Raw genomic sequence first — 25,565 nt, forward strand, 5'->3', positions numbered from 1 at the left:
GTCACAAACTCCACGGGCCCACAGCACAGAGGCTGAGAACAGCCTGGGCCACGGGGACTGAGTCTCCCCAGCACCCCTCGAAGAAGGTCCCCCCAGATCAGGGCGGTGGGAGCTGACCTGACAGATACACTGAGAGCTCCATCACCAGAGCTGTCTTCCCCGGCCACAAAACCTGCCCACACAGCTTAAGCCCGAGTGCTACGCAGATTAGCCTGTGGAATAATTGGCCTTCAAAAGTCACCCCTTGAGCCGCACAAAGCTCGGCAGGAGGCGATGCCCTTCAGTGAACACAGAGACCCACCTGCCCACTCGGGCACCCTGGGGTTAATAACTGTAATTAGCATCGTTAGCTAATTAGGTGCCCTAACCACCTGCTGGAAGCCTCCCAAAGGTGCGGCTGGTGTCCTGCCATGATCAGAAAGGAGGATGCACCACCGAGCCAGGCCCAGCCCCTGCGCCCAGGGGGAGATGATGGCGCAGAGGCACCCGGCAGCTCCGAACCAGGAACCAGCTCCGTGGACCGGGCATTGCATATTAAATACTTTGGCCCAGACCCTCAAAGGTATTTAGGTGCCTACCTCACGGGAATCAGGTGCCTTTGAGGATCTGGCCTGTGGCCCAAATCCAGGGGTAGGCTGGCAAGATGCAGCTGCTTACTCTAGGCTGCCAGCTGGCCCACAGTCGGCAGGTCAGGCTGGGCCTGCTCTGGGAACTGGTGTAAGAGCAAGCGAGCAGGACTCAGCAGCGGCGTGGCTGGATCCCTCACATGCATCCCCATCCATGACCCTGCCCCAGGGGGAGATGATCCCTTTCAGCACCGCCCAGGGCACCCGTGCAGCCTCAGCACCACAGAGGCCAGCATGAGAAAGGCAAAGACAGAGTCCAGCGCTGTCCATGCGGTGGGGACGGTTCTGAACCTCCCTACATGGCCCTCAGCTTCTAAGAGCTGCCGGGTGGGGTGACAGGACCCTCTGCCCATCAACGCTTGGGGAAGCCCAGGGGAAATGCCCCAGTTTGCTTCTGCCCCTCAGTGCCACTGGGATACACCTGGGCAAAGCAGCAGGTCAGGGATGCAAAGCACAGACCCGGTCTCCGTCCTGTGACAAGCAAAACAAGCCACCCGAACAAGGGGAAACAGGAAACACCTGCAGCAAGCGATGGGAGCAAAGTATTGACTGGGGGGGGAAGCAATGCAGTGTGGAAAAGGAAAGTCCTTCCCTGGGGGGCACATGAACAAGGCTGAGAGCCGGGCTGAGCTTCCGGCACATTGCGCTGTTCAAGAATTATTGTTAGTTATTATTACAGCCCCTAAAAGTGAGCAGGGCTCTGAAAAGGACAGACAGACAGAGTGAGGCTGGCAGACAGGGGGCCAGCTCGTGCCCAGGTCCCCATGGCCCAGCTGAACCCCTGACAAATACACAGCTAGAATCAGTCTGGCTGACCTGGGTTCATATTGTTAAAATAGCTATTAGGATGATAGCAACAAAAATGATGAAAGGTCGAGAAAACATGACCTGGGAGGTTTGTTTAGTTTGGGTTTATTTCCCTGACTTTGTTCTCAGAAATGACTGAACCATTTTAGTTAAAACTTCCCAGCAGAATTCAGCCGGAGGCAGACCCTGATCACAGAAAGTTTCAGCCCAAACAGTTGAAGTCTGGCAACGTTATAAGCAACTGAAAACATGGTCTTCCAATGGGCAACTTTGTGCAGCCCTGCCCGCCCCCACAGCGTAAGTCAGAGCAGCTTTGGGTTGGCTCTAACTTATGCTCTGTTCCCGATGTGCCTTGGGGAGCAGAGAACAGCCACGGTGCAGTGCGCTCTGGCCACGCCCCCAATCCGCCCCCACGTGGGTTCAGGGCCCTTACGCCGGATCTGTGCAGAGGGGATTCTCGGGGGCCATTTCCACCCACCCTAAGGCCCCTTTACGCTGTGGCGTAAACGAGGTCTCGGTGCCAGTGGGCATCGCCTCAGGCCTGTAAGATTCTAATCCGGGGCTGATTCTGAGTGTCCCAAAGCTTTGGGCTGGGCCTCAGGGTTTGGCCCCAGACGCACCCGGGCTCTGAAGGTTCCCGTGGAACAAGCCTGAACTGTTTCTCCCGTGCCCGGGCAGTGGGTGCTGAAACCACCCATTGCGACGGCAATCAGGGGAAGGCTTAGCATGGAGACACGAAACTCTGCCAAGCAAGGACTCTACCCGCAGGGAAACTATTTTCCACCCTTGGTGGGGCTGAGCTCTCCCTGCCCAGCCTGGAAGGGAAGTCCCAGCTCAGCTCCTGGGGAAGGATGCGCTCACTGGCTGGTTCTTAGCCCAGGCATAACTCAGCTGTCCCAGGGGTCCTCTGTGCACAGCAGGGAAGTGGCTGGGCTGGCAGTAGCCTGGTGCTGTTTCCATTGGTGCGAAGAGATGTCCTTGGTTCTCTGCTGTGGCAGGTTAGCCTCTTGGCATCTCCTGAGCCTTATGGGAAGCTACCACATTGGTGCCCTGGCCAAAAGGGCCATGGGACTTGCCCTCCGTGACAGCTATGTCAACCCACAGCCACGCCTTGGGCCTTGTGTGAGCTCCCCGAGATCTCCCCGGGGTGCGTGAGACAGCTCAGTCTCATCAGTGCGGCGCCGGACCAGCTGCGAAGGGCAGAGGGGTTTCCCAGGCTGCCCAGAGGCGAGAGAGGATGGCCCATGCTGGCCGGATTCTCAGTCGCCCTGGGCTGCAGAAAGGGGTTGCAATATGGGCCAAAACGGCTCCTGAGAATCTCCCTTGTGCTGAGGCCTCTCCGGCCCGGGCAGGGCTGGTGTAAGGGCTCCCCCAGTGCCCCGCTCCCAGCCCCTGGCGTGGGGGGCGAATTTGGGGAGTACCCAGAGCACCCTGCACTCTGCCTGTTCTCTGCTTCCATGGGTCCAGATAGGTCAGGTAGGACAGTCCACGGGTTGCCCCAACTCACACCTAGTGGGAGGCAGGCAAGGCCCTGTCTGCACCCAGAACATGGGAAGCCCAACGGTGACTACCTAGATTGCAACCTCTTTGGGGCAGGGAGCGTCTCTTTGTTCTGTGTTTGTACAGCACCAAGCACCATGGGGTCCTGGTCCACCACTGGGGATCCCAGGTGCTACCGCAAGACACGTGATCATAAGAATTAAAGCCATTTTAAGCCCCCATGCGCCCTGGCCTTCCCCAAGCACAGGGATGGGGCATGTGGGGATCAGGGCCCCATCAATCATTTCATTGGCATTGCTACGTGCTCAGCGACCACTGGAGACCATTGCTCAGAAGACCCAGACTCCAGAACGGCTCTGGCCACGTCAATTGCCGGCTTCCTCCCTTGCCTGCACGGCCATTAAAAGCAATTGCCGAATTTTCCCCACAGCTGCCCCGCAGAGCGAGGAGCTTCAGCATCTAGACAGCCTGGGACTTCAAGCAGAGAAGGTTCCAGTTCAAACTCAGGGGACTCGGGGTGAGATAGTGGGGCTGCACGTCTCCGGGTCCCCAGTGCAAATCCAGCCTCGCTTGGCAGAGGCTGTTTGGTGCGCACCCAGGGAGATGAGTTCGGGGCGGGGGACTCAGCCCAGCTCCCCCACGGCTGAGTGACGGTGTCGCAGTAAAGTGCCAGTCGGCGCTGAGGTGCATCGGCAGCCGCAGCTACGGACTGAGCGGGGCATGAAGATCCAACCGCCCAGCTGCACGAGATGGAGCCTGCCTGAGGCCCGGCGCCAGGGGTGCAGGAGGGGAGTTTACCCGGGCCCTGCCTGCGCTGTATGTGTCCAGGCAATAAATAGAACCGGAGCGGCAAGGCCGTCATTCCCGCAGCAAGTTCCCAACAGGGGCCTGGAAGCGCCAGGCCCTGAAAGGGCCGCGCCCAGGGCAGGCTGGGAGCAGGCCAAGAATAACACCTTGGAGCAGCGGTCCTGCCCTGCCCAAGGAATGACTGAGAGCGAAGGGGAGGGGGAAAGGTGGGGACGGGCTGCTCTGAAACCCCAGGGAATGGGGCCAGCTGGTTACCGAGGTTAAAGAGAGAGGGCGTGTATGGGGCTAGATAGGGTGGGCAGGACCACTGATCTGAGGTGTTATTTTTGGCCCTGCCCTGGGTGTGGTCCCTTCAGGTCCTGGTGCTTCTTCCTTTCTTTTCCTCCCCAAACCCCTCATACACCTACCTATCTAGCCCCATATACCGCCCCCCCCTTTCTCTTTAACCTCGGTACCCAGCTGGCCCCATTCCCTGGGGTTTCTGAACATCCTGTCCCCATCCTTCGCCCTCCCCTTAACTCTAAATAATTCCTGGGGCCGGGCAGGATAGATAAATAGATAGATTAGATTAGATGTGGTGTAGGGGATGGCTGGACAGATAGACAGGAGTGGTGTATGGAGATGGCTGGACAGACAGGAGCGGTGTATCTGGGTGGCTGGACAGACAGACAGGAGCGGTGTTGGGGGTGGCTGGACGGACAGACAGACAGACAGGAGTGGTGTTGGGTCTGGCTGGACGGACACACAGGAGCGGTGTTTGGGGGTGGCTGGACAGACAGAGAGAAGCGGTGTATCCGGGTGGCTTGACAGACAGACAGGAGTGGCGTTTGGGTCTGGCTGGATGGACAGACAGGAGCGGTGTATCCGGGGGGGCTGGACGGACAGACAGGAGCGGTGTATGCGGGTGGCTGGACAGACAGACAGAAGCGGTGTATCCGGGTGGCTGGATGGACAGACAGGAGCGGTGTATCTGGGGGGCTGGACGGACAGACAGGAGCGGTGTTTGGGTCTGGCTGGACAGACAGACAGGAGCAGTGTATCCGGGGGCCTGGACAGACAGACAGGAGCAGTGTTGGGGGTGGCTGGAGGGACAGACAGGAGCAGTGTATCCGGGTGGCTGGAGGGACAGACAGGAGCGGTGTATCCGGGGGGCTGGACAGACAGACAGGAGTGGTGTTTGGGTCTGGTTGGACAGACAGACAGGAGCGGTGTTTGGGTCTGGCTGGACGGACAGACAGGAGCGGTGTATCCGGGGGGCTGGACAGACAGACAGGAGCGGTGTTTGGGTCTGGTTGGACAGACAGACAGGAGCGGTGTTTGGGTCTGGCTGGACAGACAGACAGGAGCGGTGTTTGGGTCTGGCTGGACGGACAGACAGGAGCGGTGTATCCGGGGGGCTGGACAGACAGACAGGAGCGGTGTTTGGGTCTGGCTGGACGGACAGACAGGAGCGGTGTATCCGGGGGGCTGGACAGACAGACAGGAGCAGTGTATCCGGGTGGCTGGAGGGACAGACAGGAGCGGTGTATCCGGGGGCTGGACAGACAGACAGGAGCGGTGTTGGGGGTGGCTGGAGGGACAGACAGGAGCAGTGTTTGGGTCTGGCTAGACGGACAGACAGGAGCAGTATATCCGGGTGGCTGGAGGGACAGACAGGAGCGGTGTATCGGGGGGCTGGACAGACAGACAGGAGCGGTGTTTGGGTCTGGCTGGACGGACAGACAGGAGCGGTGTATCCGGGGGGCTGGACAGACAGACAGGAGCGGTGTTTGGGTCTGGCTGGACGGACAGACAGGAGCGGTGTATCCGGGGGGCTGGACAGACAGACAGAGCAGTGTATCCGGGTGGCTGGAGGGACAGACAGGAGCGGTGTATCCGGGGGCTGGACAGACAGACAGGAGCGGTGTTGGGGGTGGCTGGAGGGACAGACAGGAGCAGTGTTTGGGTCTGGCTAGACGGACAGACAGGAGCAGTATATCCGGGTGGCTGGAGGGACAGACAGGAGCGGTGTATCGGGGGGCTGGACAGACAGACAGGAGCGGTGTTTGGGTCTGGCTGGACGGACAGACAGGAGCGGTGTATCCGGGGGCTGGACAGACAGACAGGAGCGGGCTGCGGGGACAGACGCACACAGCTGGCCTGGAAGGCTGGTCGGTGTCTCTCAGGCGCGGGGCCAGACCAGCTGTTCCGTCGCCCACCTGGTGTCTCCAACCCCCGGCCGGGCCGGGGCAGGGGGCAGACGGGCTCTCGCCGCCCGGCGGCTGGGCGCAGGCCGGCCCGGAGCGCGGTGCCAAAGGCAGGGGGCACCAGCGAGCCGGGCTCGGGGCTGCAGGGAACCGCGCGTGGCTCCGCCCGGGCCGGCCTCAGGTTTCCCCCGCCCCGGATCTCCTCCCTCCCCCGGCAGAGTCTATAGGGCCGGCGGCTCCGCTCCCACCCACAGTCCTGAGCCTCGGACCCCGCACGCCTGCTGCGCTCCTGCGTCCCAGCCAAGGTGAGTCGGGATCCCCCAGCCCCTCCTGCAAAGAACTGACCGGGGGGGGGGGCAAAGCCCCCACCTGCGGACACCCCCTGCGGGGGCTCTGGGCTGCCTTCCTGCCCTCCAGTCCCTCCTGCAGCGAACTGACCTGGGGGGACAAAGCCCCCATCTCCGGACACCCTCTGGGGGGCTTTGGGCTGCCTTCCTGCCCCCCAGCCCCTCCTGCAGGGCACTAACCCCGGAGAGGGGTAAAGCCCCCATCTGTGGACACGCCCCAGCGTGGGGGGCTCTGAGCTTTCTTCTTGCCCCCCAGCCTGGATGCCTCAGCTGGACGGGGGCGGGGGAGGTGCCGCAGCTCTGCTCTCCCCCCCCCCCACACACCCCCCAGCCAGGAGTCGGATCGCTGGGGTACCCCAGAGCCTGCTGCTGCAGGAATTGGGGGAGGCTGCAGAAGATGGATTTAGGAGAGGGGAGCCCTAGCCCTGCTGCCCCTGGGGATGGGGGGAGCATAATCCCAGCCGGGGCGCCCCAATCCAGCCCCGCTGGCTGTGGGGGTGGCACCGTGCTGTGGTCACTCCCAGCGCTCAAGCTGCAGCTGTTGTCCAGGAGCCCAGAGCACCCAGGGCAGGGACACACCCCGAGGAGCAGCAGCCTGGGGCGTCACTCATTCGGCAGGGAGGGCAGCCGCGGCGAGAGGGTCTGTCGGTCCGTCATGGGGGCAGAATTATCGGGGACAGGCTCGTTACTATTATCTGCTGGTGCCACTTGTGGGGGCACCATCGATCTCCCCCCCCCCCAACACGGAAAGGGCTCTGGGACGTGTCCCCTCCCTGGGGTCCCGCTCGGGTGTGAATGTTGCCGTGGGACGGAGTGAAGTCTGCACTGGGATGGGATTCTGGGAGCTGCCGCTGGACCCCAGCTTTCTTTGGGAGGCTCAGGGGGATTAGACTTTTAGCATCTAGTGGGGCCCTGTCCTTGTGCCGAAGAGCCGGGCTTGTCGGTTTGTTCTGCACCCCTTTGCATGTGTTGTGTGGGGTGGGGTCTTTCCAGCCCCCTCTTCTTTCCATGCTCCCCTCTGCCCTACAGATCTTGGGTGTGTCTAACCAATGGTAAAGTGCGAAGGTTGCTTTGCTCTTCAGAGCACTCGGACCACGCCCCCTTTGCTAGTGCTCAGGATGGAGCCAAACCCACGCCTGGGGGAGCCCCGCTGCACGCAGGGGAGTCACCCCAAAGGGGGAATGTGCCCTGTGTGTGCATGAGTGTAGGTGAGGAACAGCTACTCACGCTACACAGTCCCATTCACGTCAGCCGCCAGTCGGAGCAAGGCCTTCGCGAGCTCATCGACTTTAAGATCAGAAGGGACCATCATGATCTGGTGTGGTCTGACCTCCTGGCACACTGCAGGCCACAGAACCTCTGACAGTCAGGACCGAATTACTCCCTGCTGCAGCGGGATGTGGGGTTCCACTGGTAACTCGCTGCCTGGGGTCTGCCGTGTCCGGAGCAGAACTGGTGCGAGCGTCCCACGGTCTGGGAAGCCTGGGCATGGCCCCTGCTCTCAGACACTGGGCAACCGGGAAGCGAGGGGACAGGCCCTTTCTGAGCTTTACAAGGGGATGCAAACAGCTTGAACACTTTCAATGGCTGTTGTGGGGCCAAGGGAGAGGCGCAAGAGAGCCAGATCGGTGCTCCCGCAAGGTACCCCAATGCGGTGCTTGCTATAGATAGTACAGCTGCCATAGAGCGAGCGAGCAAGACGGATCGATGGAGAAGAGAGAGAGGTGGTTACGTGCAGGGACGTGTAATCACAGCGTCGAAAGCCAGCCAGTTTTTACCACACAGGGCAGGTTCTGAGGACACGCTGTTCTTTTCCAGGTTTCAGAGTAGCAGCCGTGTCAGTCTGTATCCGCAAAAAGAAAAGGAGGACTTGTGGCACCTTAGAGACTAACAAATTTATTTGAGCGTAAGCTTTCATGAGCTACAGCTCACTTCATCGGATGCATTCATGTTCTTTTCCAAGCGCTGCTGAGACACTCCAAGGATCCAGGCTTCCAGCCGGAGTTGCTTTTCTTGCTGGGAGCCTGGTTTGATTCATAGATACCAAGGCCACTTCTCCTTTTGAACTAGAACAGATCTTTCTTTAAAAAAAAAAACCCACCCAATCTTGAGATAAAAGTGGCTGGTGATGGAGAATCCACCCTGACTCCTGGTCAATTGTTCCAATGGTTAATTGTACTCACTTGTTAAAAATGTATGACTTATTTCAAATATTTGTTTGCCACCTCCCTGCTTGCTGCTCTCTCTGTGCACAGCGCCGGTTTCCTTGTTGGGGCTGGGCTGGGGTTGCCCTGCAGAGGGAGATGCCCTTTGGGAATGCTCCAGATGCTCCCCTGACTCATCCCAGTGGAACTGAGTTCCACCCATTCTGTGCCGGTGTGTGTGGGTAGGCTCCCATTTCTAAGAACCCAGACTTTGTCACTGGGCATGTCCCGGGCAGGGAGGGACGGAGAGCTGGGTCCGTGACTTGGCTGAATAACCCTTTGGGAAGAAGGCTCCCTCCCGCTTCACTCACAGTCTGGATTCCAGTCCAGTGCCTGTTCTGGGAAGGCTCCTTTCAATAGGATCTCTCTGATCTGCTCCTCAGAAGCTGCCCTTGGGCTGGAGGCTGCCTCAGGCAGGATCTTAGGGGTGGTGTTATTCTCAGAATGAGAATGGTGCACGCCCTGCCAGACTCTAGCGGACAGAACAATGCAGCGGAGCTGGCATGAGCCCCAGCTGGCGATCCAGGAACAGAGGTCCTTTGAGGAGACTTGCATTCCAGCCCCCCTTCTTTCCTGGATCTGGAGGGATGGGCCTGCCACTCTGTTCCCTGGGCTTTTTCCAAGTGAAGTTCGAATGTGGAGCTGATGAGGGGCTCGGGCCAATTTTCCAGGCAAGCAGCCCCGAGCACAGTGGGCACAACTGCCAAGCTGGGCTGGGCTTCCTGTTTTTCCCATGGAGGTTTTCAGACACCAGCTGCAGATCTCAGGGCAAAGCAAATGCAGAACTAAGGAGGGCCAAGGGCCAGATCCTCAGCTGGTGCCAGTTGGCATTGACCTCAGTGGCACTATACTGATTCACACCAGCTGGGGATCTGGCCCACTGGCTTCAGTAGTGCTACAGGACAGTCCCCAGGCCTGGCAAGGAGCAGGCTGCAATCCTGCTGAGACAGACGCTGCTCTGAAAGGGAATACAAAAACCGCTCCGCTCTAAGGCAGCCCCGCTGTGTTTGGATAATTCAGTCCGAATGCTGTGTCCTTATTTATCATGTTGCATCCGAAGACCTCACAGGAGAGGCAGCATTTCACAGATGGGGAAACCGAGGCACGGAGCCTCACTCCGTGGTCGCACGGGCGGAGTCAGAAATAGAACCTGGAGTCCTGCCCCCCAGCCATGTGCTGTAACCAGTAACCATCCCAGAGCCAGGAATAGAACCCAGAAGCCCTGTCTCTGCACTTCTCTAACCACTCCCACCAGGAAAGAGAACCCTGGAGTTCTGGCTCTCAGTCCATTGCTCTAATTACTAGGCCACACAGCTATTACTAGACATCCTTGTGTCCACTCTTGACATTTTATGGCCAGTTTTACAATATTTGGTGTTTTACTCAAAGCCCCAGTTTCTGGAGCCATGGCCCAGAGCCTCAAAGGTATTTAGGCCCCTAACTCCCATTGATTGGTTGATTTCAGGATCTGGGACCATGAGAACCTGAGCTTTCTTTTTTTAAAAAAAAGATGCTTTCTGGACAACAACTAGAGTGTCCCTGAGGTAGGGCCTCTGCTTTGGAAAATGTGGGCCTTCCCCCCTCTGGGCCTCGGTCATGTGGGCTAATGACACTAACCATCCTCTGCAAAGTGCTTTGAGATCTGCAGATGCAAGCCCTATAGAAGAGCTCAGTGTTGTTATGATCCGTGCTTCCCAAATGGTATTTAACTGGGAGATTCGTCTTTTGCTTCCAGTGATTTGCAACAGACTATCCAGGAGCTGTCTCTTTGCTATGTATTTGTACAACACCTAGCATGGCTGGGCCCTTGCCGACAACTGGGCTACTAGATGCTACTGCTATACAAACGGATCATCCTAGTGCAACTCACTAGAAGGGGACATTTTGCTATCGTGCTTACCTGACCCCCATGGCTGTAGTATCTGAGCATCTCCCAATCTTTGGTGTATTTATCCTCACAGCGCCCATTTTACAGATGGGAAACTGAGGCAACGAGGAGCTAAGTGACCCACACAGGAAGCCTGTGGTGAGGCAGGGACTTGAACCCAGGGCTTTCAAGTGCCAGGCTACCGTCTGACCGAGAATGGGTGATGTCAGGGTTCCCTCCCCACTCTGAACTCTGGGGTACAGATGTGGGGACCCGCATGAAAGACCCCCCACAGCTTATATTTCACCAGCTTAGGTTAAAAACTTCCCCAAGGCACAAATTCCTTTCCTTGTCCTTGGATGGTATTGCTGCCACCACCAAGTGATTTAAACAAACATTCAGGGAGGGGCCACTTGGAGCCATATCCCCCAAGCCCCTTCACCCCCTTTCCTGGGGAGGCTTGAGAATAATATACCAACCAATAGGTTAACAAGGTGAGCACAGATGCTTGGGTTTTTAGGACACTAAAAACCAATCAGGTTCTTAAAAGAAGAACTTTATTATAAAGAAAAAAGTCAACAAAGCACCTCTGTAAAATCAGGATGGAAGGTCATTTTACAGGGTAATAAAAAGATTTAAAATGCAGAGGATTCCCCTCTAGGCTCAACTTCAAAGTTACAAAACAGGAATAAATCTCCCTCTTAGCATAGGGAAAATTCACAAGCTAAAACAAAAGATAATCTAATGCATTTCCTTGCTATTGCTTACAATTTCTGGAATTTTAGCTGTATCATTTCCGTAGGAGCTGGGTTACCTGCTTGGTCTCTCTCTTTGTCCCGAGAGGGAACAAAAAAAGAGCACAAACAAAATCTTCCCCCTTCCCTCAGCTTTGAAAGTATCTTCTTTCCCCATTGGTCCTTCTGGTCAGGAGTCAACTAGGTTAATTGAACTGATTAACCCCTTACATGTAAGTGATTCTGTACCTCTGGCCAGGAGGGGCTTGATGTTACTGCATACATAAAGGTGGTTACCTTTCCCTTTATATTTATGACAGGTGGGAAGGGGTCTCCGTGAAGAGCTTTGTCCCTGGCGTTCCCCTCCCCGTCCCCAGGCTGGTTGGGTGTCACCCTGCGCAGTTCCTCTGCTATCTGTCCCCAGCTTTGGTGGCTGTGCTGACTGTTTGAGGCAGCAGAAAACCCACCAGTCCAGGACAGGTTGATCCTGCTCCTGGATGGAGATGGAACAACCTGAGTCATTTCCTCAGAGGCTCTGCTGGCTACTTTTCAGCAGGGCTGGAAAATACTAGCTCAGGCCTGGCAGGGGCAGGGAGGACACCCTGGGATGGGGGGTGGGTGGGGTGTGGTGACCTGCAGTGCTCCAGTGTGGACTGCAGTTTCAGGGGGAGAGGAGAACCTGGCCAGAAACAACAGAGTCCTGTTTATCACACATCAGGATTATTTTTCCATCCTGCCCTGGGTTTATTTTTCCATCCCGCCCTGTCAGCAAACAAACCCTGCCTGCGTGGGGCCCCAGCAAACTCCCACCGCTGGGATGGGGCTGGAGCTTTAGATGCTGTTTCATTGTATTTGCTCAGACGCTCTCATTGTAGGCTTTGCCCTGCCCTGGGTTGGACAGGCAGGGGCCAAACACAGCTCCCAAGGAATACTGGTTTGGCTGCGTCCCTCCTGTCTTGCTGTTTGTCACCCACCTGTTACACAACTGGAATTGAGGAGTTTTTCCCTTGCTACGGGCCTCTCACTTCCCACCCCAGCCTCTATTCTAAAGGATGGCGTGAGCACCGCATCCATGGGAAATGGACCAGAGAGAACAATATGGCCTGAGGGAATAGATGAGTTGGGGCCCTCATTGGAGACGGGTCTGCATCAGGACCTCAAGCCACGCTTCTCCCCCAGTTTCAGAGTCGTATCACTTCCAAGTGCCCCGTTCGACTGGCCACGGTACCAGGATCTCCACAGCTAGAAGCATGAGATGCGACAGCCCAACCTAAACCTCTCTAGCTGGCCGTGTAACACGCTCTCGCACCCACTCCACAGTGGGTCACGCAGGGATAACACAGGAACAGCGGAGAATGGCAGGTCGGTCCCCACGCCAGATGGTGGCCATGTGGTCAGAGGAGCTGAACTTGGCGGCTGGAATCTCGTCACAGCAGCTGGTAGGATTCTGCAACCATCAAGCTCGACCCCAGACGGGACGCCCGGCCTGAACTCCAACCCCCTCAGTCCATCTCTGGCCTGACGCCGCCAGACGTTCACCTACGAAGGGGGTCAAGGACCCAATTGCTTTGATTTCGGAGCCTGCCCGATCCCCTCTGCCTGCCCTCCGGGGTTTTCCTCTTTCTCCCAAGGCCGAATGGCGAAACAACTTCCCGGAAAGACTGCAGTAGCTCGGATCGGCAGAGATAAAGGAGAGGCGGCTGGTGCTCGCTCCCATCTCCTCGCGAGGAGTCTGCGCGAGGCGAAGTGGCCCAGGAGGGGCCGAGATTACAGCCCCCAAAAGATAATGTTGAGCTCTTAGGCGCGGCCTGTTGGCCAGGTTTTGCACCCTGAGCTTGGAGTGATGGCAGGGCTCTGCTAATTCACCCCAAGGGGCGAGAGGACACGGGAGAACTGCCGAATGCCATGGGCAATAGCATGACCAGTGTCGCAGGCGGGCGCCAGGCAGAAGTCGCCCCTAGGAAGGAGCAAGTGTCCGCCATGAGGCGGGCTGTTAACTCGTGCATCTGTGCCCTAGAACTCGTGCAACTCGTGCATCCGCCTTTGCAATGGAACAGCAGAGGACTGGGACCACGGGGACCATGTCTTCCGAAGGGGGCCAAAATAACGGTCCCCGGGGAGGAGGAAAAATGGCAGCTGTGAGCGTGGTGAGATTTTTTGTGGCTGTCCTTAAAAGCCGAGAACAGGCTGAGGGCCTCTTTGGTGCAGCTCCAAAGCCATCACAAATGCCCAGGTGGGCCAACAACTGCCTGGCAAAGGAACGAGGCCTGGGCAGAGCAGGCGGCATGCCCCGTGCACTGGCTGCTGGCTCCCTTCATTTATCCCAATGTACCCTGGGGGAGGCCGGAAACGTTTCCCCCAACGCTGAGCATTTGGAACCAACATCCCTCAGACTTCAGAGTCTTCCAAAGAAATCCCTGCTCGCCGGATGGGAGCAGGCTGGGTGCCAGGTCAGTACCCCGCCCCACACAGACCCCTTTGCGTGTCTCAATGCTCAGGGATGACGCGGTTCGCTCCTAATCCCTTCCAAGGGGCTCAGAGCAGCGCGTGGCGCAGGGAGGGGATGTGCGTGTGGAGGACTTGCTGTGCACTAGTGGAATCGCTTGTACCTCATGTTTGTTGGCACACGGATGCACTAAGTGTCTGCGGGGCTCCTTTCCCTAGGGTCCCCGATGGAGGGCAGCAGCTGTTAACACCCCTGGGTGCATGTAGCCCAGAAGGCAGTCCTTCCCCTCCCTTTGCATTCCTCTGGGTGGGGTGGGGAGCGCACACGCCTTGTGATCAGCACTCTGAGGCCTGCCGAGCATGTGGTTGACGTTGGGGGGTGATTTTGCTCTCTGGGAGGCGTTCTTGGCCAAAGTCCCTTGGCTCCCCAGAGGAGGAAGCTGCTGCTCAGCTTGCAGCAATCTGCTGCCCGCTCTGGAACGGATTCCCTTGAGCAAACTTTTTAACCCTTACCCTGCCAGCAGAGCCTTTATGCTGGCGAATTCTCCATGGCGCTGTCCATCCCGAGGCGCTGCGGGTTGGCTCATCCGTTATCCCAGCCCATCAAGCGTCCCCATCGCTCTCCCACCAACATGCCCCGCCCACATACTCAGGGGACCCCCTCTGGAGGTTGGAGAGGGAGTTCTCTGCTGGGACAGGAGGACACATTATAAGGATGCTCTCCGTGCCGGGAATGTTTGGCCACTAAGAAAGGGACTGAGACCCAGCAAACACGTTGCACGTGAGACACACCCAGCATCAGTGAGATGTTGTTACTGATGTATTTGCACCAGATGACCAGGGAAAGAGAGGTTCCATGTCCCATTCACACTTCCTCAAGCCAGCTGGTTCCCTCTGTCTGTCGTCTTTCATCTATCTCTACTTTTTAAAGGAAGGAGCATCCCAAGGCATGTTACCATGTACACCATCAAGACAGGGCTATATTCTTGTAAAACACCAAAAAGGGATCCCGGCAGAAAAGCTGCTTTCACCCACAGCAAAGATGGCTCGAGGAGGACTTTTTTAAAGAGCTTTGGAAGCGATTACTCTTCCCCCACCCCTGGAGGCCCTACTCATGGGATTGCAGCATTTGCTCCACGCCCCTGTTCTCACTTCTCTTCGCTACCCAGCAGTGTACGAGGCAGTTGGATTTGGCAATGGATCAAAGTCTCCCGTTCCTGGTGGGGGGCAGAGAAAGGAATCTTCCCTTGAAAGACTTTGCTTTGACAATTCATAAAAAAAATCCACAGCGTTTACCAACCAGCCTTGCTTTCCCTACTGACTCTGGTCAAGTCTTTCTGTTAAGCTTGCTCTCCAGACATCCGCTGCTCCGTATGGCTGTGTAGTGTACAGGGTAACCAGTTTGGGGACACACATGCTGCTAGGCATGGCTCCTGGGTATTTTAAGACCTGTCAGGTTTCTCCTTAGCCTGGACATGCATCTCGGCTATACAACCACTCCACTAGTTGCATCCTGCTCACCCCCAAATTACCCCAGGAAATAGGAATCGTCTTTACTTCCTGTCCCAAGCTGCTGTGAATCACATATTCATAGATGCTAGAGAGGGGGAGGGGGCGAGAAGCCCTCTTACATCACCCACTCCATCCCCTCTCAGGGGGATTGATCGCTGTGGGACGTTCTCTAATGTCTTGCTGCATAGCGTTACCATGAGTTGATAAACAGCTGCCATGTTCCACCCCAGAGGTGATTTCATTTTAGTGGTGGGAGAAGTGTTCCTGGAATATACAGGCTGGAAATCTGCCCTAGGATACGTGCGCTGGCAGCTTTTGGCTCATAATTTTATTAAGTAGTTTGCAGAGATTGTTGAGCTCCTAAGGATCTTGCTACGAAAGGCATAAGATAGGAAAATCAGCTGTTAGCCGTGTCTTTTGCTTTTATATTAAGCTTGTCTCAGGTGAGTTTCATGGGGATTTATATTTTGAACAATTAACTGTGGCTCAAAGCACAAGTTCTTGACCTTGACGCAGGAATAAGGGGATAAAATTCCATGTCCTGGTCCTGTGCTAGGTCAGATTAGATGATCATAATGGACCTTTCTGGCTCTGAAATCTACGAATCTCTCCGCAGTACGTTATGAGTCAGTTTTTAACCCAGGGGCAGGCAAACTTTTTGGCCTGAGGGCTGCATCGGGTTTCGGAAATTGTATGGAGGGCCGGTTAGGGGAGGCTGTGCCTCCCCAAACAGCCCGCCCCCTACTTCTTGCCCCCTGATGCGCCCCTCACCCCAGGACCCCTACCCCATCCAACCCCCCTGACCGCCCCCGGGACCCCCGCCCCTGACTGCCCCCCCCCGAGACCCCTGCCCCTATTCAACCCCCCCCATTCCCCGCCCTCTGACCGCCCCGACCCTTATCCACACCCCCGCCCCCGGACAATCCCCTTGAACTTCCCTGCCCTCTATCCAAACCCCCTGCTCCCTGCCCCCTTACCACGCTGCCTGGAGCCAGCCACACACTGCGCTGCACAGATCACCGAGCTGCGCTGCCCCAGGACCTCACAGCCCCCTGCCCAGAGGATTGTGCCAGCGGCACAGAGAGCTGAGGCTGTGGGGAGGGGTACAGCAGGGGAGGGGCCAGGGGTGAGCCTCCCGGGCCAGGAGCTCAGGGGCCGGGCAGGAGGGTCCCGCAGGCCGAATGTGGCCCACGGGCCGTAGTTTGCTCACCTCTGTTCTAACCATTTCTCACCAGTGCTTTAACCCAGGGTTTCCCTTGAAAATACCTAAACCATCTCTAAAGTTTCAAGGCATCAGGCGACCTGGACAGAAATAGCTGGGAGATGTAGTCGTTTCCCTAGTGCTGGAACACGAAAGAAAAATCACAGTGATTGTCCAGTCACTCCCCCTTTTTCTAATTTAAACCAAACTCTCCACGCTGCCCCCATCCAAAGCAGGTTTTTGTCCCATAAACTGTATTGTGAGTTAGGAGAGTATAGTTACCCTGGTACATTTTGTTCTCCTTTTGGTGTTCTAGAATGTCCTGCCTTTGGGGTGAGACTGTGTATTGTATCAGTTTGATCGGGGGTTAACTGCTGAGGCGGGAAGGAATTTATTGTGCAATGAAATCCTTCGCTCCAGCTGCACAAGCCAGCGACTGTGAGCATCGTGCCGAGCAGAGCTAAAATGGGAAGGAAGTCCAGAGGTTTGGACGTTGATCCAACCTTTATCCCAACTCTCCTGGCCTCTCCAGCGTCTGCCTCTCTGTATCCCAGCAGTTCTCCACCCCCTCTAAAAACTAGGCAGATGTAGAAATACGACAACGTTGGCAACAGGTTTTTGAACCCACGGAAAGTTTCCATTCGGGTCTGAGCGCTCAGAACCCACAGGGATGGCTGCCTGCGGGAGTAAGAACCTAACTAGCTAGCAGCTTTGGCAGATGTATTAGAATTCAAGTTAGAAACGAGGCACCGGTTTTTAATCATAAGGGTGCAAACTACTGAGGGGAACAGTGGATTCTCCATGTCGTGATGTCTTCAGATCCAGCCTGGAGGCCGTTCTGGAAGATGCGTTAGTCAAACGTTATTGGGCTCAATACAGGGGTAGAAGGGTAAAGCTCTGTGGCCTGCAATATTCAGGAGGTGAGAACAGATGATCTAATGGGGACCCTTCTGACCTCGAAAGCTACGAATCCGAACGGCACAGCCCACGTCCCTCATAGTAATTAGCATGGGGGGGTCCTGCTCCTTGGGATAAAACTGAGTTCAGCTATTGAGACAAAACAAAGCTAACTGTTGTCTGTGCTATTTCTCTCCGCTTGGGCAGGCTCAAAAGACCCACGCAAAGATGCCGTCTCAGATGGAACATGCCATGGAGACACTGATGTTCACCTTCCACAAATTCGCCGGTGACAAGAACTACCTGACGAAAGAAGATCTCCGGGTGCTGATGGACAAGGAGTTCCCTGGGTTTTTGGATGTGAGTCAGAAATGCCGATAAGCTCATTTGCTGATTAATCCCTTCTGTCACGGTCCATTGAGGGACTTGGCTCGTCCCAGTGGCTGGTGATTTTGGGGGCGGGGGGGCGACGCTCATCCCTCCAGGCCAGGACTGAGCAGTGATGCTCCAGGGTGGTGCTAGGGGGCGCTGTGCAGCTGGAAGCACCTTCAGAGGCAAAATTAAGGTCCCAACCGGTTTATACTTTAGCTGGTTTTTACAAGTCAGGGTAAGGTGTTCAGGTACCATATCAGAGAAGTCAGACAGAGCAGGGAGGATGGGCAAATGGACTAGATGGGACAGGACAGACAAGGGTCAAAAAAGAAAGAGCGTAGGATCCAGACAGACAGAGTCCCGGTCAAATTCCAGGTTGAGTGATTGTAATTTTTCCAGCTAAACTCCTCTCACTTCAAATGAAGAAACTATTCTGCCCTCAAAATGAGGGCACGACCCAGCTGGCCTCTCGGTGCTGCCGCAGTAGCCATGTAAAATAATGCTCGGACGATTTCCCCTCTGAAAAATTCTTCTTTGACTCGCTCAATCAAAGCCAGCTATGGAATTTAGCCCTTCAGCTTGCTGTTTGTTCACGTCAAAGGAAGCCACGTGGCAAAGGCAGCTGACTGGCTTTGAAAACCTCAGCCTGGGTGCATGGCTGTTGGCGTAAGCTGGCTGCCAGGCTTCTCCCCAGAGGTGGCTGCATTTCCCCAGTATGGGATAGGCTTTAGGGGGGAGGTGTGGTGGGCTCCTTCCTGCTTCACTGCTGCCTTTGAAGCGGAGGGAGGGGAGGGGCCAGGATGAATGAGGAGGAGCTGTCTCTGGGCTGAGATCTGCCCTGTTACCCCAGGGCAACTCCACCTCGAGTCCCTACGGGTTGCACTGGAGAATTTGGCCCTCCGGCTTCTAGCCCCAAGATGCTCTCACTCTTGTCTCTCGAAAAGGCCTGATCATATTGAAGCCAGTGGCCACGTTCCCATGGCTTTGGATTGGCCCCGGCATTGGGTTTGAAAACTCCCAGCTGCGGCACGGAGAGGCAAGTGGCCCCTTCGCCCCCTCCCAGCCCCTGTGGCATTCATGCACCGCGGAAGCCAGGACTCACAACCGCCTCCAGCAGAGGAGGCTCTGCAGGGGTGGGGTCGCTGCTGCACTCGATTCCCTGCCATTTATCAGCTCGCGGGTGACACAGACAATGGGGAGAGGCCCTGGGCAGCGTGTTCCCTTCCTGATAAATGATGCATCGTCCAAGACAATAGCATTTTGGTAACAGCCTGCTATGTGCTGGGCTATTAATAACCCTGCAGCCTGGTGCACTGCGTTCTCCCTGCTCCTTGGCTGTCCAAAGCAAGAAGACGGCTGCAGGACAGACCTGTGAGAATGGCAGGTGGGCAACGCTCCCCCCTCCTGCCCCCCAATAAATCTCCCGAGCACCCAGCTGCGGTCCTGTAACTGAGGAATGACACAATGTCTGAGCAGTGACTGGAGTCGCCTCTCAGGAGGTGTAATACAGCATGAATAACATGGAGCAGTTAAGTGACTTGCCCAGGATCAGACAGTTAGTCAGTGGCAGAATTGGAAATACGACCCAGGAGCCCAGGCTCCCAAACCCCCGCTTTCACCATTAGGCAATACTCCCTCCCGGGGCTAGGCATCCCAAGGTTCTTGTAGATAACTGTCTTCCCCGCCTGCGTCTCCTGTGCGTCTAGCGTTCACAGAGGCCAGGTTATTATGCAAGCTGGTGTGGGTGGCACAGGCTGATATAATCAGAGATTGGTATTTAATGCTCCAGCCCCAGGGTATCCATCCCACTATGTGGATGCATATTGAGATCATCGGCAATTAACCAGTGCTCTGTAGTCCTTCCGTTACCCTCTGCCCCAGGCATACAGTCACCTCCATGGCAGGGCCTCACCTGCAGCTGGCTAAGCTCAGCTGGCATAAGTAGGTGCCACCCAGTGGCATTGCTCCTGCGAACCCCAAGGCTGGATGTGGCCCATCCCCTGAAACTGATCTAGTCTGGGTTTTCAGAGGCACCTAAATCCCATGGGCTGTCAAGGACAGCTGTGTGCCTAACTCCCTTCAAAGCCCCAGCCTTGCTTTTACCGCCACGAGAGCAATCAGAGACATGGGGCCAGCTTCTGATCCCAGCGGCACCAGCGTAGATCCAGAGTGAATGCCGGGACAGGACTGAGGTTGCTGTGGGGGATGTATTCTGATCTCAGGTACCCCGGTGTAATTCTCGAATGACACCCTCAAGGTCCACGTTGACACCAATATTTGGGAGATCTGAACCTGTGCTTGGTCCTCTCACCTAATTCAGTGCTTGGCTCCTTGCTGATGCGCATCACACCCTGTCAGTCCAGGTGTATGGGGTAGAGAGCAGAGCTAAGAGGTCCTCGGCTGGAGTGGCAACAGCCTGGAGCAGCTGGAACACACACGCTGCTGCTTATCACGCACAGCCGGGCTCACGGCTTGAGGTTCTGTTTCCTCAGTCTGTAAAGCAAACACTGTGGTTGCTTGCAGATGGTGGGCCGGGCGCAGAGCTCACCAGCCATTGCTTTGTGTGAACCCACTGGATAAGCTTGGCGGGTGGCCTGGATGCACAGAGTTTATTTGTTTATTGCAAGCCATGGGGCAAAAGGTTCCTCCCACCTGCATCCTCCAGACCCCTTGTGCTTGGACTCAGGGGGCCCAGGCCTCGGTACAGGGTGAAATTTCACTGCCAGAGCACAGAAATCGATGTCCTCCAGGATCACATCCAGAATGTCTCATTAGAAGAGATCCTAGAAACCAGAGCAAAAAGCCCATGTCCCCAGCCCTGGGCGCGCGCACTCCTTGCAATGCATGTGCCAGCTTTAAATGTCTCCTTCCTCTGCCTGGGAGACCGTCCCATTGCAACAGATCCTGCAGGAAACAGTGCCTGTCATTCATTCTAAGTGCTGCGCGCCTACATCACAGTTAGCATTCACACTACATTGGAGCAATGCCACTGTGGATTTACCACCTACCAATCGAAAGACAAAATATACAGGAACTTACCTATCAAGACACTGGAAATCTGAGGAGTGGGGACTAGGGCTCAGGACTCCTGGCATCTGTTTCCTTCTCTAGGAAAGGAATGTTTGGACAGTGGTTCGAGCAGGGGTTCTAGTTCCAGATCTGCTACTGACTCACTGTATGACCCTGCCCAAGTCACTTAACTGCCCTGTCATTCAGTTTCCCACTCATAAAGTTCACCTGCCTCCCAGAGATGTGCAGTGAGCCTTGGTGAAAGGTTGTGATGCGCTCTGAGATCCTTTAGCAGCCCAGAAGTGTAAAATGGTGCTATTGATTTCCCTGGAAACTTTCTTCAAGACTCATTTTAAATACTCAAACGCTGAGCATTGCCGCTGTCCCTACCTGAGATCTGAACCCTCAAGAGCACACTGAGAAGCTATTTGTACTCGTGACCCTTCACGGACCAGGACCCCGTTGTGCTGGGCACGACAGGATGATTTTGGATGGTAGAGCTGAGAATAATGAGAGGACATTAAGAAAAAGGAAACTTAGGTGAAGGCAGGAGAAGTTTCCAGACACTGAACCAGATCCTCAATTGGTGTAAATCTGCCTAGATTCATTGACTTTAACAGAGCAACACTGATTGACGTCAACCGAGAGTCTGGCCCGGTGAGAGCTGCCTAGGAGGTGATCCATCTAAACTCTTGTGGTTCAGGCCATGAGCTAACCTCTAAGTGATGGGGTTAGGAGGAGATTTTCCCTAGTAGCAGGTTATCCCATCATCAGTTCAGGCTTTCTTGCATCTGCCTGTGAAGCAGCTGGTGCTGGAGACAGAATAGCGGGCTAGGTGGGCCCTGATCTGCTCTCTTCTGACAGTCCTCATGTTCCCACGGGATGTAGTGAAAGCTACGTGACTTCAGACATTTAAAAGCAGTAGGAAATGTACCACTGGGTCCGGTCATGGGTGGGGAAGAGACTAAATGATCTACTAGGTGCTTGATCACATGCCTAACGGAAACCGGCAGCTGTGGGTTCCAAGCCTCCCCGGGGCAAGGAGCCCGCAGGAACCACAGCTTCATCAGTACGTCGTGCACGCAGCCCGCAGCGCTCAGAGGGCTGGGCCCATTGGCGTCCTTAGCTCCGGCCGCGGGGGGTGAAAGGAGAAGCATTTTTGAAAGCTAGTTTACATTCGCTGCTCAGCGTTTGTATCTCGCTCAGGACAGGAGCGTTGCCTGGTGTGTGCTACGCAAGGAGGAGACTCACGCCAGCACAGGGTCTGAAATCCACACGTGCACCCCTTGAGCTTCTGTACAGGGCGGGGGCAGTTTTACTAGTAAGTCACCGTGGTTCAGCATGGGATATAGGCCAGTCAGTTTCGGGGGGATGCACCGGCCTGTCTGAGTTATGAACACTGCAGGGAGTGGAGGGAGAAAGCGTTTGAAGCTAAATTAAAAGATTGTTGTTAGTTATTACTGGGGCTTGGGGGTGTTCAATGCACCAATAAGGAGACTGCCCACGACTCAAGGAACTTGCACGGTTTTAGGGCCCCAATTCCAAGCTGATTCATGAAGGCAGCCCCTCCCATCCACTCAGATTGGAGCCTGAAAGACCGGCACAGGGAAACTAGGATGTATGGGGAATGTCAGAGCAGGGAGAAAGTGGAAGGACTGGGCAGGATGTGTCTTTTTAAAGAGATGCCCAGATGCCACAATGATGGGTACTATACAAAGCCCCACACAGATAAGCTATGGAAACACTGAGATGGATGGAAGGATGAACAGATAGATGATGGGATGTGGAGCCACTGGGATGGACAGAGGGATGGATGGATATGGAGCCAGTGGGATGGAGGGATGAACAAATAGATGAAGGGATATGGAGTCAGAGGGATGGATGGATGGATATGGAGCCCCTGGGATGGACAGAAGGATGGATGGATGGATATGGAGACAGAGGGATGAACAGATAGATGATGGGATAGGGAGCCACTGGGATGGACAGAGGGAGGGATGGATATGGAGCCAGTGGGACGGGGGGATGAACAGATAGATGAAGATCTATGGAGCCACCAGCATGGATGGACACACAAACAGGCTCCCACGCTCTTGCTACGAAGCAGATTCAGCCAGGAGAAAATTCAGCTCCATTTACTCACAGCCCCCCTCTGCTTTTTCTTTCATGTATTTTCCCTTCCCAGAACCAGAAAGACCCCATGGCTGTGGATAAAATCATGAAGGACCTAGACCAGTGCCGGGACGGCAGAGTCGGCTTCCAGAGCTTCTTCTCGCTAGTGGCTGGGCTGACCATCGCGTGCAACGACTACTTTGTGGTACACATGAAGCAGAAGGGGAGAAAATGAAGAGGTGACAGGAGACACCCCCCTCCCCCCGCCTAACTCCTAAACCCCGAGCCATATAAAGAGGGCCATATTGAGGCCTGGATCTGAGCTCCCAGCTGGCCACTGACACCAATGGAAAGTTGGGCATGTGGATCAAGGACGCAATGTGACCCTCTGAATGTGCAAACAGACTCACGAGTTGCCATATAACAGGCAAGAGAGAGCCTGCTATTCCCGCCCCAGAGCAGCTTATGATTTCTATATTGTATCCATGCCTTGCCTTACAATAAAGAATCCCTCCCTTTGTTTTTTTTTTTTAAATCCCAACAGCATATAGTTTTTTTTCTCTGCACCGGCCTTGTCTGATCTGCGTCACTCTAGAGCGAGTCCTGAAGGGTGCAGGAACCACAGCTCTGGCACGATAAATCGGAGACGATGGAGTTTGCAAACTTCCAGAGCAGCTGCATAGAGCATTCTGGAGACACACATAAAACTGGCACAGGGGCACCTGAGCTTTGAGACACTGAGGGTCACGGGGGGGAGGGGCTTGCCTAATTTGCATACATTTGCATGGCTTTAAATAAAAAGAGCGCTTTTTAAAGAGCCTGCAAAAAAGTGTATGCAGCATACAGTGCTTGCTGCCCTAATACAGTCTCCAGGAAGTGCATGCAATGCCTCCTCCCTCGCACACTCCAAAACACGTGTGTGCTCCCAGAAACACCCACCGACATCCACGCCAAGTCCAGTGAAGTGGGATTTGCACTGGCCGAGTTCAGACGCGTTCAAAGTGCACCAACCCCATCGTTTCAAGCTGATACAAATACAGCTTCAGATTTGGAAATCTGGCTGTGCAAAAGAGCCAGCTTGCACGCTCCCTGGCCCACATCGGGGCCTGCGTTTGAATCAGCTTGAGACAATGAGGCTGATGCATTGTCTCTTTTTGTTTTGGCATGATCCAGATGAACCGCGAGCCAGCTCTAGAGCCGCCCATCCCTCGGCCCCAATCCAAAAGAGAGAAATCTCTGCCATGAGCCTGAGCAGAACAGATGTGGAAACAGCGCTGGGATTTCAGACCAAGCAAACGGCCAAGTGCCGGCTCAGAAACCCAGTGCAAAGGGCATGACTGTGGAAAGAGGCAACTGCTTCCCACCACGCGCCATTGTCTGAGTGCGGCACCCGGAGCATGGTGCCCCTCTTGTATCTTTAACGGCAAGAGACGCTCTGGCCCTTGCCTGCCAATCAGTTTTAACAGAGCCTACCCACTGAGGCCAGGACAGGATTTTCCAGCAGGTTTGTTCGTGTGACTGCTACACAGTACATGGCTTCCATGCAGCAGGACAACTCTGGGACAGCCCTAGGGTGGCCAATTGTGGTCGGACATATTCCTGGAAGTTTCATCACATGACATAATCTCGAATGAAAGATTAATCTTTAATTCCTGGAGACTCCAGTGCAATCCTGGAGGGCTGGCAGCCCTGAGCGTCCAAACTAGATAAGCAAGACTCAGTGCAAATTACCATGCAGCAGGAAAGGCAGCTGGGTGTATATCAGCCCCTAACTTTCACATAGCCCTTATCCCAGGCCCTAAGTGACGCCTCCTTTGCTTCCCCTACTGACATGGAATTTCTGGGCATCCCTCCATATGTGGTCAGTGCTGCTTGGGGAGCAGATTCCAAGCCAGCCAGAATATTGCTGGAAGCATTCTTCACATTTGCCTGCCAGATCGCTGGCTTGGGTCACCCAGGAAAACACATCTGTAGGGCCTTTTTGGAGGAATCAGTTATGGGGCTGACTCATCACAGATCAGCAGCTGAAGTGGAACCTGGCACCAGAGTGGGGATTGGGTCCACAGGGAGCTGGGAGCCAGGATTCCCGGGTTCAATTTCTGGATCAGGGAGGGGAATAGAGTCCAGTGGTCAGAGTAGGGTTTCAGGACTCCCGGAAGGGAAATGGGGTGTTAAATCAAGGAGGCTCAGAGTCAGGACTCCTGGGTTCAGTTCCTGGCTCAGGGAGGGGAATGGAGTCTAGGGGTGGGGGCTGGTATTATGCTGGAAGACTCCTTTGGGTCAGGTTTCAGAGTGATAGCCATGTTAGTCTTCAGAGTAACAGCCGTGTTATTCGCAAAAAGAAAAGGAGTACTTGTGGCACCTTAGAGACTAACCAATTTATTTGAGCATAAGCTTTCGTGGGCTAAAGCTCACTTCATCGGATGCATGGAGTGGAAAATACAGTAGGAAGATCTATATATACACAGAGACCATGAAAATATGTGGGTTGCCAAGATTGGTCTTTTTAGAGTTGGTATATATAGAGAGAGATCTTCCTACTGTATTTTCCACTCCATGCATCTGATGAAGTGGGCTTTAGCCCACAAAAGCTTATGCTCATAGAGATTTGTTAGTCTCTAAGGTGCCACAAGTCCTCCTTGTTCTTCCTTTGAGTCAGGCTTCCTTTGAATAGCTTCTTGAGCTGCAGGAAGGCAGCCCCCCCCCGGCCCTCCTTAGCTCTCCGGCCCTCCTTAGCTCTCCGTTTCACACCCTTGTCCCTCACTTGCTCTCAGCCTTGCAGGTGATTCCTGTGGGGGGGGCTAGGAAGCACTGGCAACAAGCTGTTCCTGCTCCAGGACTGGATCCCATGCGTGGATTTGGCACCTTTCCCTGCCCTGCTGTTTGTTTGTTTTTCTCCCACCTAGCTATTTTCAGGGAGGGAGAGGTGTCCTGTAACC

At 55.2% G+C, this 25,565-nt stretch overlaps 1 protein-coding gene across 1 annotated transcript; it reads left to right on the forward strand.

Annotated features, from left to right (window-relative positions):
- The first annotated feature begins 6,098 nt into the window (after window positions 1-6,098).
- On the forward strand, window positions 6,099-23,161 carry S100A10 (S100 calcium binding protein A10). Its single transcript, XM_048828662.2, has 3 exons — window positions 6,099-6,231; window positions 17,341-17,493; window positions 22,700-23,161. The coding sequence occupies exons 2-3, from the start codon at window positions 17,362-17,364 to the stop codon at window positions 22,859-22,861; spliced, it is 294 nt and encodes a 97-aa protein (XP_048684619.1). The 5' UTR covers window positions 6,099-6,231; window positions 17,341-17,361; the 3' UTR covers window positions 22,862-23,161.
- The last annotated feature ends 2,404 nt before the right edge of the window (window positions 23,162-25,565 follow it).

Source organism: Caretta caretta, chromosome 24, assembly GCF_965140235.1.
Source record: "Caretta caretta isolate rCarCar2 chromosome 24, rCarCar1.hap1, whole genome shotgun sequence".
Lineage (NCBI taxonomy): Eukaryota > Metazoa > Chordata > Testudines > Cheloniidae > Caretta > Caretta caretta.